At 35.7% G+C, this 12,562-nt stretch overlaps 1 protein-coding gene across 1 annotated transcript in view; it reads right to left on the bottom strand.

Moving 5' to 3' along the window:
* Positions 1-737: 737 nt before the first annotated feature.
* ZNF280D (zinc finger protein 280D) overlaps positions 738-12,562 on the bottom strand; it is a 129,610-nt gene continuing 117,785 nt past the window's right edge. The window contains exon 19 of the mRNA XM_054565380.1: positions 738-859. Coding sequence (XP_054421355.1) covers positions 857-859 — 3 coding nt within the window. The 3' untranslated portion in view covers positions 738-856. The remainder of the gene's footprint in view (positions 860-12,562) is intronic.

Genomic DNA, 12,562 nt, shown 5'->3' with positions numbered 1-12,562 from the left:
AAAGAGGTGGTTCCCTTGACCCTGGAGCTGTGTTCACTTTGTTTCATGACAGTAGTGTTTTTCATATTAATAAACATTTTATTTTTAAAAAGACTTTATTTATTTATTTATTTTCAGAGAGGGGAAGAGAGGGAGAGAAACATCAATGTATGGTTGCCTCTTGAGCGCCCCGTACTGGGGACCTGGCCCGCAACCCAGGCATGTGCCCTGACTGGGAATTGAACTGGCGACCATTTGGCCTGCCACCTGGCACTCAATCCACTGAACTGCACCAGCCAGCACTAATAATAAGCATTTTAAAATGTATGTACTGTTTTTCTGTACCTCCCATGGGAGAGAGGGCCACTGACAAGCATTATACATTTAAAATGGTGCTGCCTCTGAAAGGCAGCATCTCCAGATCAGGGAGATCAAGTGTCTGGGCTGGGATCAAATCTTGGCTCTGTCCCTTTTTAACCTGTGAACTTGGGCAATTTACTTAATCTCCTCTAAATTTAGTTCATTAGTTTCACTGGGTGAGCAACACCAAACTCATGGGATTAATATGAGGATTAAAATGTAAACAAAAGACCTGGCACAGGATAAATGGTAGCTATGTAGTAACAATGTTTTGCTCATCAGTATGTCAGGACCAGGAGATAAAACCTTTAGTGGGATGAGTAACGAAATAATGAAAACCTTCTTCTGCTCTATTTCTTGCTTACCCTCTGTCTTCTTTGCGCCTCCTCACTGTAGTAAGTAGTAGCCAGGGCCAAAGGAGACCCTGGAATGTTGAGGGGACCCACAACTCCAACTCCAGCTTACCTCGGTGTTGGTTCCAGGATTTCAGTGAAAAGGGTGGAGGAGATCGTTGAGTTTACTGTCCAGGCCAATTCACCAGGGCCATAAAGCAGACAAAGACAGGGCCAAAAGTTTCAGTTAGGAGTACAGACCATACACTGGGCTGCTGAATCTTCTGTGTTGCATTTTTTAAGGAGCCTATGAGCCAGCTGTGACAAGACAGGCTGCAAATCCAGAATCCTAAACAACTCTTGAACATACAAATTAGTAAAAGTAATTTTTAAAATTTCTAAAACTATGTGTGGGTGGGCAATGGGGATGTACGTTCACTCATACATTTCTGGTGACACTACAAAAGAGTAAGCTTTCAGGACAGTAAATCGAATGAAACTTAGGGGAAAATTATAAAACTAATCATATTAATGAAGACTTCCTTACTTAAGTAAAAAATTCATTCTTCTGTAACTTTGAAGCATTAAAATTGCTAACATCACTAAAGATTGAGCTGTTGACCATGCTCTACGGCTTACATGGTACATCTCAAGATTCAAAAGAAAGAGGGGACTGCCTTTCTCTTTTCCCCCTTGGGCTCTTATCAGGCAGACTTGGATCACAGGTGCTCCCACCGGCAAGCCAGTCACTGCCCAGAGGAGTGCAGGACAATGACAGGCTCGCCAGTGGTGAAGGTGGACACCATGAATGCCCATGCTTTCCAGGCTATGAATTCTCTCCTTCTTACGAATTCTCCAAAGGAAAGGGGATGATGGTACCAGATGACAAGGATAGGAAAGTATCCTCGATAAAATAAAAGTTACTCCAATCCCATATTCTAGTCATGTCCTTTGTTGTGATAATACTTATTCCTGAGACTATATCCCAAAAAAGTTGAAACAGGAGGGGGAAAGGGTCTATGTGATTACTGTGCCAATATTTCATAGCTGTGTACATTAAAAAACAAAACAAAACAAAACAAAACACAACTCAGAAATGACCCACATGTTCAAATGCTGAGCAGTAGTAGAGGTGCTTTGGTGCATTACAGTAATAAGCCATCTTATCCAATTAAATTGATTAGAGATTGAGAGTGCACTTGGTCCAACAGTTAGTGGGAATACAAGGATGGATAAGATGTGGTCCCTCCCTACCTTTCAGTAGTCACTTTGTGATATTAGTGATAACAGTAGTGAGCACTTGTGAGCACTTACCTGTTGATAGGCAATGAATCAAGTGCTGCATTACTACAAATTCAATCCTCTGAACAATGTTTTAAGATAGGCACTTTTGTTGTATCCATTTTATAGATGATGAAGACTGATTTTAACTTCCCTAAAGGCACACAGCTAATAGATGATGAAAAAGGGACTCCATCCAAGACCTTACTACTCCAAAGCTCATACTATAATAGAGCTTTAAAACAAAACTGTAGGAACACAGAATGACAGTTTTTACATTATATTATTAAATCACAATTTGATATGCAATAAACTGCACACATTTAGAGCATACAATCTGATAAGCATTGAAATGTAGCTGTGAAGTCATTTGATCTCTTTTCTGGGAATACAGATTAATGTGAATTTCTAGAATATTATATTTGTTTAACTTCTCTGACTCAGCCTAATTACATTGAGATTCATCATACTGTTGCATGTATCAAAAATTTAGTTCTTTTCACTGCTGAGTAGTATTCCGTTGTTTGGATATACCAATATGTTTATTCATTTACCTGCTGAAGGAGATTTGAGTTGTTTCCCGTTTTAGAATATTACAGATAAAACTGCCATAAACAGTCATGTACAAGTCTTTATATAGCCAATGCTTTCAATTCTCTTGGATAAATACCTAAGAGTTAGAAGTGTGTATCATACGGTAGGTATATGTTTAACTTCAAGTTCAACTTTTTATTTTGAGACAATTGAAGATCCAGATGCAGCTGAAAAAATGAGACAGAGATGTTGTGTAACCTTTACTCAGTTTTCCACCAATAGTAACGGCTTGCAAAACTATACTATCAAAACCAAGATACTAACATTAATAAAGTCAAAATATAGAATGTTTCTATTACCACAAAAATTCCTCATGTTGCCCTTTTGTAGCCTCATCCACTTCCCTCCTGAACCTCCCCTCATAACAAAACACTAATTTGTTCTCCGTTTCTAGAATTCACTTCAAGAATATTATATAAATAGAAGCATATATTATGTAACCTTTGGGGGGTAGCTCTTATCACTCAGAATAATTCTCTGGAGATTTATACAAGCTGTTGCATGCATACTACTCAGCAGTAAAAAGGAATGAACTACTGATCCATACAAGAACAATTAAAAGCATTATGATAGATGAAGAAAGCTAAATATAAAAGGCAATGATATTTTACGAAAGGCAAAACTACATAAAGCCATAAAATATGGTTGCCAAGGGCTGGGAATGAAGGACATACATTTACTTCAAGGAGGCAGGAGGGAACTTTTGGGGATAATGAAAATGGAAATTTTCATTGTAATGGTGGTTATATGACTATGTATTTATCAAAACCCATCAAAGTTAATATTTTAAAAGAATAATTTTTACTTTATGTAAATTATACCTCAATAAATATGACAAAAATTATTTATATAGCCAAGTTGTGCTACAACAGTTACAAGGAATTTAAATTTGCATCTCCAGGTTATGAGAGCACCTGTACCTCTACTTCCTGTCAACCAGGGTAAGAGTAAACAAACTCTTAAATCTTTGTTAAAATTATAAGTAAACAGTAGTACTTCTTTGTTCTTTTTACTTTTATCTTTTAATTGTATTTATTTGTTTATTATTTATTTATTTACTTCCTCACCCAAAGACATGTTTATTGATTTTTAGAGAGAGAACAAGAGACACATCAATCAGTTGCCTCTCACATGTGCCCCGACCAGAGATGGAACCTGCAACTTAGGCATGTGCCCTGACCAGGGATAGAACCTGTGACCTTTTGGTTTACAGGAGGATGCTTCAACCAATGAGCCACACTGGCCAGGGCAACTTTTATCTTTTAAAGTATGCCGTGGGTGAGCATTTATTTTTACTCTTATTATATCTTATTTAAAAAATGACTTTCCATATCACTTCCCATATTCTATTCGTGGTGTTCATCTTTTCCTAGTGAATTGTAAAAACTTAATGTAGATTTTAAAACAGTGCTTTGTTATTTATATACAAATATTTTTGCCAATATGTTGTTTTTAAACTAACTATATATACATTTCATAGAAATGTTACCAATTTTTATGCAGTCAGATTTACTTATTCTTTTCCATTATATAATCCTGGTTTTACGCCATACAAAGAAAGGCCATCCCTACTCCAAAATAATATATATATATAGTAATCTGTGTTTTCTTCTAGTACCTTAGGGTGTAATTTTTATTATCAAACTTTGCTTTGTGCATACTTTATTTTGGTGTAAGTTGCCTGAGCATGATTTATTTGAAAAATCTGTATTTTCCCCCACTAAAGGCACCTTCATCATATACCACATTCCTGTCTATTGGACTTTATTTATGAATTGTATTTTGTTCCATCAGTCTTCCTAGTCATATGCAATATTATTTTTAAATGTGGAAAACATTCACAATCTTGCCCTAAGAAATGAGTGTATCTACTTCTATCTTCCCCTTATCATGAGGAAGATAATTGCTTAGCTTAGTATTTTAATAAACCCAAACCAAATTATCAGTCTTTCAAATATACTATTTAATACCTATTACTGAGTGTTATATTTATATTAGAGCAAGACAACAACTCTAAAAGTGTAATTATATAGGACAGTAGGAAAATTTTAATATTTTAACATCGGTGAATGGATGCACAGTACCATTCTTAGTTACCCTACTAAAATCTGCTAACATAAAATCTTTTTGTAGTTTTAAGCTCTCCTCTAAGGAATGATTTGGTAATTACGCTTAGTGCAGCAAACTGTGCTTTTCTGACTGTACTGCAGCTCTAGTTCATTAGGACTGAGCTAGAATGAACTTGCACATTTTGAATTAGACTACGCCAGTGTGCAAGTAGTGCATGCGTCTCGCACCATTTCCAGACTGGCATGTGAACACCCAAAAGACACCCTTTGTCCATAGACATTTTTTCAAACATTGAGAAATTAATAATGTTTTTCTTTAAATGAATATGTAAGAATTGGAAGAAAGGAAAGCAAATCTTTTAATAACAGGGTCAGTGAACATGAATCATCATTTGCCTACAGATCCAGCAGATTGTAAGAGCAGATTGAGTGTCCGTGGCCACCCCAGGTCTCAGAAACAACAACCACCTCAAGTCCTCCTCCTTTCTGTGTCATATAATTTAGGTGAGTTCTCTACATAAAACACGGAGCTAAATTGTGTTTGAAACCCTGTTTGACAATCTGCATGTTTCCAAAACACAGTTTAATCCATTTCATTTATCATTACTTGTATATTTATATTCATTAATGCTAATGTGTTTAGTGCTAAAGTCATTACAATTATGTCACTCCAGCCCTGGCTGGTGTTGCTCAGTGGATTGAGTGCTGGCCTGCAAACCAAAGTCACCAGTTCAATTCCCAGTCAGGGCACATGCCTGAGTTGTGGGCCAGGTCCCCAGTAGGGGGTGCATGAGTGCAACCACACATTGATGTTTCTCTCCCTCCCATTTTCCCTCCCTTCCCCTCTGCCTATAAATAAATAAATAAATAAAATATTTAAAAAATATATATCTCTAAAAGAAAAAAGTATTGATGGCATTTTTTTTTAAATATAAAAAATTCCATCCTAAAATTCATATGGAATCTCAAGGGATCCTAAACAGTAAAAACAATTATGGAAAGAGTGAGAGCCAAAAGGTGGAAGCAATCCAAATCTCCATAAATAAATGAATGGATAAGAAAAATATAGTATATACATACAATGGAATATTATTCATCCTTTAACAAGAATGAAACTCTGACACATGCTACGACCTGGGTGAACATTGAGGACATTATGCTAGGTGAAAAAAGGCAGCCTATTTGTCTCAAAAAGACAAATGCTGCATGTTTCCACTTACATGAGGTACTTAGAGTAGTCAAAGTCATAAACAGAAAGTCGAATGGTGGTTGACAAGGATTAGGGAGGGGGATAATGAGGAGTTACTGTTTAATGGGTAAAGGCTTTCAGTCTTGGACTATGGAAAGAGTTCTAGATATAAATGCTGGTGGTGATTATGCAACAATATGAATGTACTTAATACCTTTGAACTGTATATTTAAAGATAGTTAAGATGATACATTTTATATTGTATGTATTTTACCACAATAAAAATTTTTTAAAAATTCATTGATCATGGATGTATGGTTTATTTCTCGACTCTCACTCCTATCCACTGATCTATACGTTTATCCTAATGCCAGTACTACATTGCTGGGATTATGTAGCTCTGTAGTAAGTTTTGAAATCAGAAAGTATGAGTCCTCCAACTTTGTCCCTTTTTTTCAAGATTCTTTTGGCTCTTTGGGGACCTTGCAATTCCATATGAATTTGAGAACTGGCTTTTCTAATTCTGCAAAGAAGGCCATTGGAGCTTTCTAGGGACTGCACTGAATTTGTAGATCACTTTGGGTAGTATTGCCATCTTTACAATATTATGTCTTCCAATCAATAAACACAGGATGTTGTTCTCCATATAAAGAGAACCAGTAGTATTCATGAGAGGAGAGAGAGAGAGAGAGAGAGAGAGAGAGAGAGAGACTGATTTCCTATAAGGAATTGGCTCTCAAAATAACTATGGAGGCTGAGAAGTTCAAGATCTGCAGTTGGCAAGCTGAAGACTCGGTAGAGCTGATGATGTTATTCCAGTTTGAGTCCAAGGCCTAAGAACCAGGAGAGCCAATGGTGTTAGTTCCAGTCTGAGTCCAAATATGAAGGAAGGAGATGACCAATATATAAATTCTGAGGCAGGCGGAGAGAATGATTCCTTTCTTAATCAGCCTTTCATTCTATTCAGGCCTTCACCAGATTGAATGAGGTTCACCCACACTGGGGAGAACAAGCTGCTTTACTCAACCTACTGATCAAAAGATAACCCAAACTAGAAATACCCTCACAGACACACCCAGAAACAGCGTTTAACTAAATATCTAAGTACCATGGCCCAGTCAAAATGACATAAAATTAGTCATCACAATTGGTTCTTACCTGCAGTCAAGGTTGAGAACCATTGTTCAGGGTACTGGAAAGAATGAAATTAAAACATGCAACTCTTGCAAACGGTAAAAATTTCTTCTTTTTTACAGTCGAGTAGTATTCTATTGTGTAAATGTCCCATAGTTGTTTTAACCCTTACAACAGCATAGGTAGACCTGGAGAACATTATGCTGAGCGAAATGGCCCAGTCAGAGAAAGGCAAATACCACATGATTTCACTCATATGTGGACTCTAATGAACAAACTGAACTAACGAGCAAAATAGAGACAGATTCATAGACAGAACACAGAGCTCTCGGGGAGAGGTGTTGAGGGTGTAGGGATCAAGCAAAAAAAGAAAAAGGACTCTTGGACACAAACAGCAGTGTGGTGATTGCGGGGGACGTGGGGCTGGAGGGTACAAAGGGGATAAATGGTCATTACCATTTATAAATGAAATGGTAATATATATAATATTATATTATCATATACTATAATATATATAATATATTACAAAATATATAATGAAAAAATAAACTATTAAAAAAAACAGCCCTCAACTGTCTTCAAGGAGTTAACAGGTATCTCAATGGTCAGGTGCTTCAGGAGAATGGCTAAATAGGTAAGCTTGGTATGGAGAAATTACAGGAAACAATATTCTAACAAAGGTTTGCTTTATGTGAATCTAGAAATATATTCACTTTTTTCCAAATCCCCATACAAGGGAAGGAGATTCTAAACATGTAAACAGGGATTTTGAAATCTTTTAAGCAACGAGATACTTCAAAATCCTAACACAGGCTTGTTGCATTGAACAAGAAAGATGACTTTAATTTTCCAGCATAATTTGAAAACTTGCCATTTAATTACTAAATATTTAAAAACTTTTCAGTATGTTCCCTCTTGTATTCTTATAAACCTTTTATGAGTTGAGGAAAATCAGCATAGCTTTCATGAATAAGTAAGCATAAAGCCTGCATTGGTGCAAATTCAATGATCTTCACTGTTTTGTTTTGTCATTTGGCAGCAAGAATAGACTTAACATCTAAACATAATCAGCATCGAATTTGTGATGTTCTATTCTACAGCTCCAAATTTCAAAGTACAGAATTTGAATCTGTTTATCCTCCAGTAGTATATTTAGGCACAAAAGGCAAACTGCTGAGTGTGAATTGCTTCCTATTGGCAAAGGGTGGACCTGTTCTCCATTTAATGAAGCATCTTTGTCATGCACAGGGAAAAGGTACATGAAGAGTTGAGAACCGCCAGTGATGTGTTCTTATCTCAATCAAAGACCAATTTCTGACTTCTCTGAGGTTATAATCGAGGTAAGCTCAGACCCAACGGCCCCTGGCTGGACATAAAACAACCTCAGAACAGACTTAAGCCACCTGAGTTCTGAACTCCATTTTCTTATCCTGTATAATTACCTAACTTCCAGAATGTTATCAGAGCTCTTCAAGTCTCTTTTTATTAATTTATACAACAGTTTAAACTTATGATTTTGCCAAACTCCCCAAATTCCATTAAAATTATACCACTGGGGTAAAATGACAGTAAATAGGAATACCCCTTTCTCATCCAAGCCTCTTTCTACATCTCCATAGGTAACTACTGTACTGGCTTTTTAAAATTGTATGGCTTCCCTGGCTGGTGTGGCTTAATGGCTTGAGCACCGGCCTGTGGACTGAAAGGTTGCTGGTTCAATTCCTAGTTGGGGCTCACACCTGGGTTGTGGGTCAGGTCCCCAGTTGAGAGAGTACAAGGGGCAACCAGTCGAGGTTTCTCTCCCTCTCTTTCTCCCTCCTTTCCCCTCTCTCTGAAAGTAAATTAAAAAATATTTTTTCAATGTATGGCAAAGTACACATAACAAAATTACCATCTTTACCATTTTAAGCTGTACAGATCAATAATGTTACATACATTTACATTGTTGAGTAATCCAAACTCTTTGTTGTGCAAATTTTGAAATTCTCTACCCATTTAACAATAACTCCTCATTATTGCTTTTTCCTAATTCCCTGGCAACACTTTTTTACTTTCTGTCTGTATGATTATGACTACACTAAGTACCTTAATATAAGTGGAAGCATGCAGTATTTGTTGTTTTGAGGCTGACATTTTACTTAGCATAGTATCCACAAGATTCATTCATGTTGTAGCATGGGTCAGTTTCATTCCTTTTAAAAGATGAATACTATTCTATGTCTAAACAGAATTTCCTTAAGTAACATTGTTTTATTCCACATCATTTCATCTAATGATGAGATGCCATAGGAGCTTATCTCTTGTTTATATCAATTAACCTATGGTAAAATTGATTTTGTTACATGTCATTTTGCTTACAGTCACAGAACCTATCAATACAAAGTGAGGACTTACGGTATCATATTTTGCTTATCTCTTCATTTATTTATGGACATTTGGGTTGCTCCCATTTTTTGGCTATTGTGATTGATGCTGCTGTGAACATATGTGTACGGATATCTTTTAAAGGCCCTGCTTTCTATTACTTTGGGTATATTCCCAAACATGGAATCACTGATACATACGGTAATCCTATTTTTAATTTTTTAAGGAAGCACCAAACACTTTTCACAGTGGCTGTACCATTTTATATTTCCACCAACTATGCATGAGAGTTCCAATTTCTCCACACTCTTGTCGACACTTGTTAATTTCTGTTTTTTGTTTTTGTTTTTGACAGTAGGTAGGTATCCTAATGGTTGTCAGGTGGTTATTGCACCGTGATTTTGAGTTGTGTTTCTCTAATGATTAGTGATGTTGAACATCTTTTCATGTGCTTCTTTCTTATTTTTTATCTTCATTTGAGAAATGTCTATTCAAGTCCTTTGCCCATTTTGTAATTGGGTTGTTTGGTTTTTGTTGTTGTTATACCAGTTCTTTATTTTCATATTCTTTCATTTACCCTTTTTCAGATACCTGATTTGCAAATATTTTCTTCCACTCTATGGGTTGCTTTTTTACTATGTTGTTAGTTTCTTTTGATGGACAACATTTTAAAATTTTAATGTAATTCTATTTGTCTTTTTTTTTTTTTTTGTTCCCTGTGCCTTTGATATCATTGACTAACTGAGTTTTGACAAGAGTGCCAAGAGCATTCAATGGGAAAAGAAAAGTCTCTTCAACAGATGATATCAGGACAACTTGATATTACACACAAAAGAATGAAATTGTAGCCCTATTCACACAATATACAAAAATTAACTCAAAATTTATTAACTAAATACAGGAGCTAAAACAAAAGCTCTTAGAAGAAAACATAGTAGTAAATCTTCATAACCTTGGATTTGGCAATGGATTATTAGATATTAAGCACAGGTATATTATTAGATAAAAGCACAAGCCACAATAATGACAACAACAATAACAAAAAAGAAAAAACAGGAAAAGTGGATTTCCTCAAAATTAAAGCATTTGTGCCCCAAAGGACATAACCAAAAAGTGGAAAGACAGTAAATAGAATAGAAAAGAATATTTGCGAATGATATACCTGACAAGGGACTAGCATCCAGGGTACATAAAAACTCAAAAAATGGCAAAAACTTATATTCATATTGGCCAAGAAGAACCTAAAGAGATGCTCAATATCTTTTTTTTAACCTCACCTGAGGACATTTTTTCATTGCTTTTTAGAGAGACAGGAAGGGAGAGAGGGAGAGAGAAAAATCAATGTGAAAGAGAAACATCGATTGTTTGCCTCCTGTACATGCCAAGACCTGGAATCTTACACGCCCAGACCAGGGATAAAACCTGCACCCTAGGTATGTTCCCTGACCAGGAATTGAACCTGCCACCTTTCAGTTATGGGATGATGCTCCAACCAGCAGAGCCATAGCGTCCAGGGCAAAGATGTTCAGTATCTTTAATCATTAAGGACATGCAAATTAAAAGTACAATAAAGTACCACTTCATATGCACTAGGATGGTAATAATATAATAACAACAATGATGTACTATAACTAGTGTTGGTAAGAATGTTGAGAAATTGGAAACCTTGCACATTGCTGGTAGTAAACTAAAATGGTTCAGTCACTGTGGAAAACCATTTGGTGGTTCCTGAAAATATTAAAAATAAAATTACCATATGACTCTGGAATTCCACTCCTAGATGTATACCCCCCAAAATTAAAAACAGAACTTCAACATGTACATTCATGTTCATAGCAGCACCATTCACAATAACCAAATGGTGGAAGCAACCCATTTCCACTGATGGATGAATGGATAAACAAATTATGGTATGTACATGCATTGAAATATTCAGTAATAAAAAGGAATGAAATACTTGCTACAATGTTCATGAACCTCAAAAATGTTATGCTAAATTAATGAAGGTACCACTTGCATAGAAGCTTCCTTCATCCAGTCATGGATGGTGTCATGGGCCCTGTTAGCCCACGAAGGCAAATACGGCGCCATTGTGAAAAAATGAACTCTTAGTTGGTTCTACATTTTTGCTTCACTATCTCAGAGTCCTAATGGAACACATCTGATAAGCAGAGTCTAACTCAAGGGCTTACATCCTAGCTCAAGGGGATTGGGAAGGCAAATATTTGGCTTTTTCCACTCATACAGTGAGAGGCAGGCCTTACCTGGTTTACTGGCAAGAATTTCCTAACAAAGAAGTGGTTCAAGCGGTGAGTAGCCATTTCCCTCCATATTGTAAATGAACACTACATAACTTAACCTTGTTTAGGAAGTTTTAGGTTATGCAACATGAAAATACTTGGAAAGCAGAAAAATATCTTTATTTGCAGATGACATCTCAGTGAAAAAATGGAAATGCCAGTGAAAAACACCAAGAACTACTGAGAAAATTTATTAAAATGGCTGGATACAAGATGAATGTACAAATACCAATAGCTTTTCTAACCCATTAGAAAAAAAATTGAAATTTTCCCATTATCATAGCATGAAAAAATAGTAAACATGTAAGAAAATATATGATAAAGAATTCTGTAATCTTACTGAAAGACATGAAATAAAGCTTAAGCAAACCAACATACCGTATTTATCATGAATGGGAAGAGTTAAAGTTTAAAAAAAATCTCCAAATTAATGCACAAAATAAATATAATCCAAGTCAGAAGGATTATTTATGGAAGTAGACAAATTTGTTTATACAGAAATGTTCATATGAAAAATGCCATATAGAAAAGTTCATATAAAAAAGAAAAAAAACCCAAGAATATATAAAATATAGAGAATAGCCAAAATATTGTGAAAAACAGTTCCCTTCAGATACCATACTTTACTAAATACAACTGTAATTAAAACAGTCTAGTGCAGGCATTAAAGTAGGCAATTCGATTAGTAGAATAGAGAGGCAGAAACTTACCCACATTATGGAGGTGACATTTCAATTTAGTTTTAAAATAGTTGTTTATTTAACAAGTTGCATTTTATTATAGTTGACTACAGAAAAATGCATATAGTGTGATTCTGTTTGAATAAAATATAAATGTGTGTATATGTAAATCTCTATGTGTACACATATATACAGAAAGCCTGGGAGCATACATGTCAAATTTACACAGTGATTAGTTCTAGGAATTAGGATTTGGAAAGAGAGTAGGGAAAAAACAGGC

The sequence above is a fragment of the Pteronotus mesoamericanus genome, unplaced genomic scaffold (genome assembly GCF_021234165.1).
Source record: "Pteronotus mesoamericanus isolate MK-2021 breed Mesoamerican mustached bat unplaced genomic scaffold, CSHL_Meso_final contig_164, whole genome shotgun sequence".
In the NCBI taxonomy this organism is placed as follows: Eukaryota; Metazoa; Chordata; class Mammalia; order Chiroptera; family Mormoopidae; genus Pteronotus; species Pteronotus mesoamericanus.
Note: the sequence above shows the minus strand (reverse complement) of the source record. Positions and strands in the feature narration are given on the sequence as shown.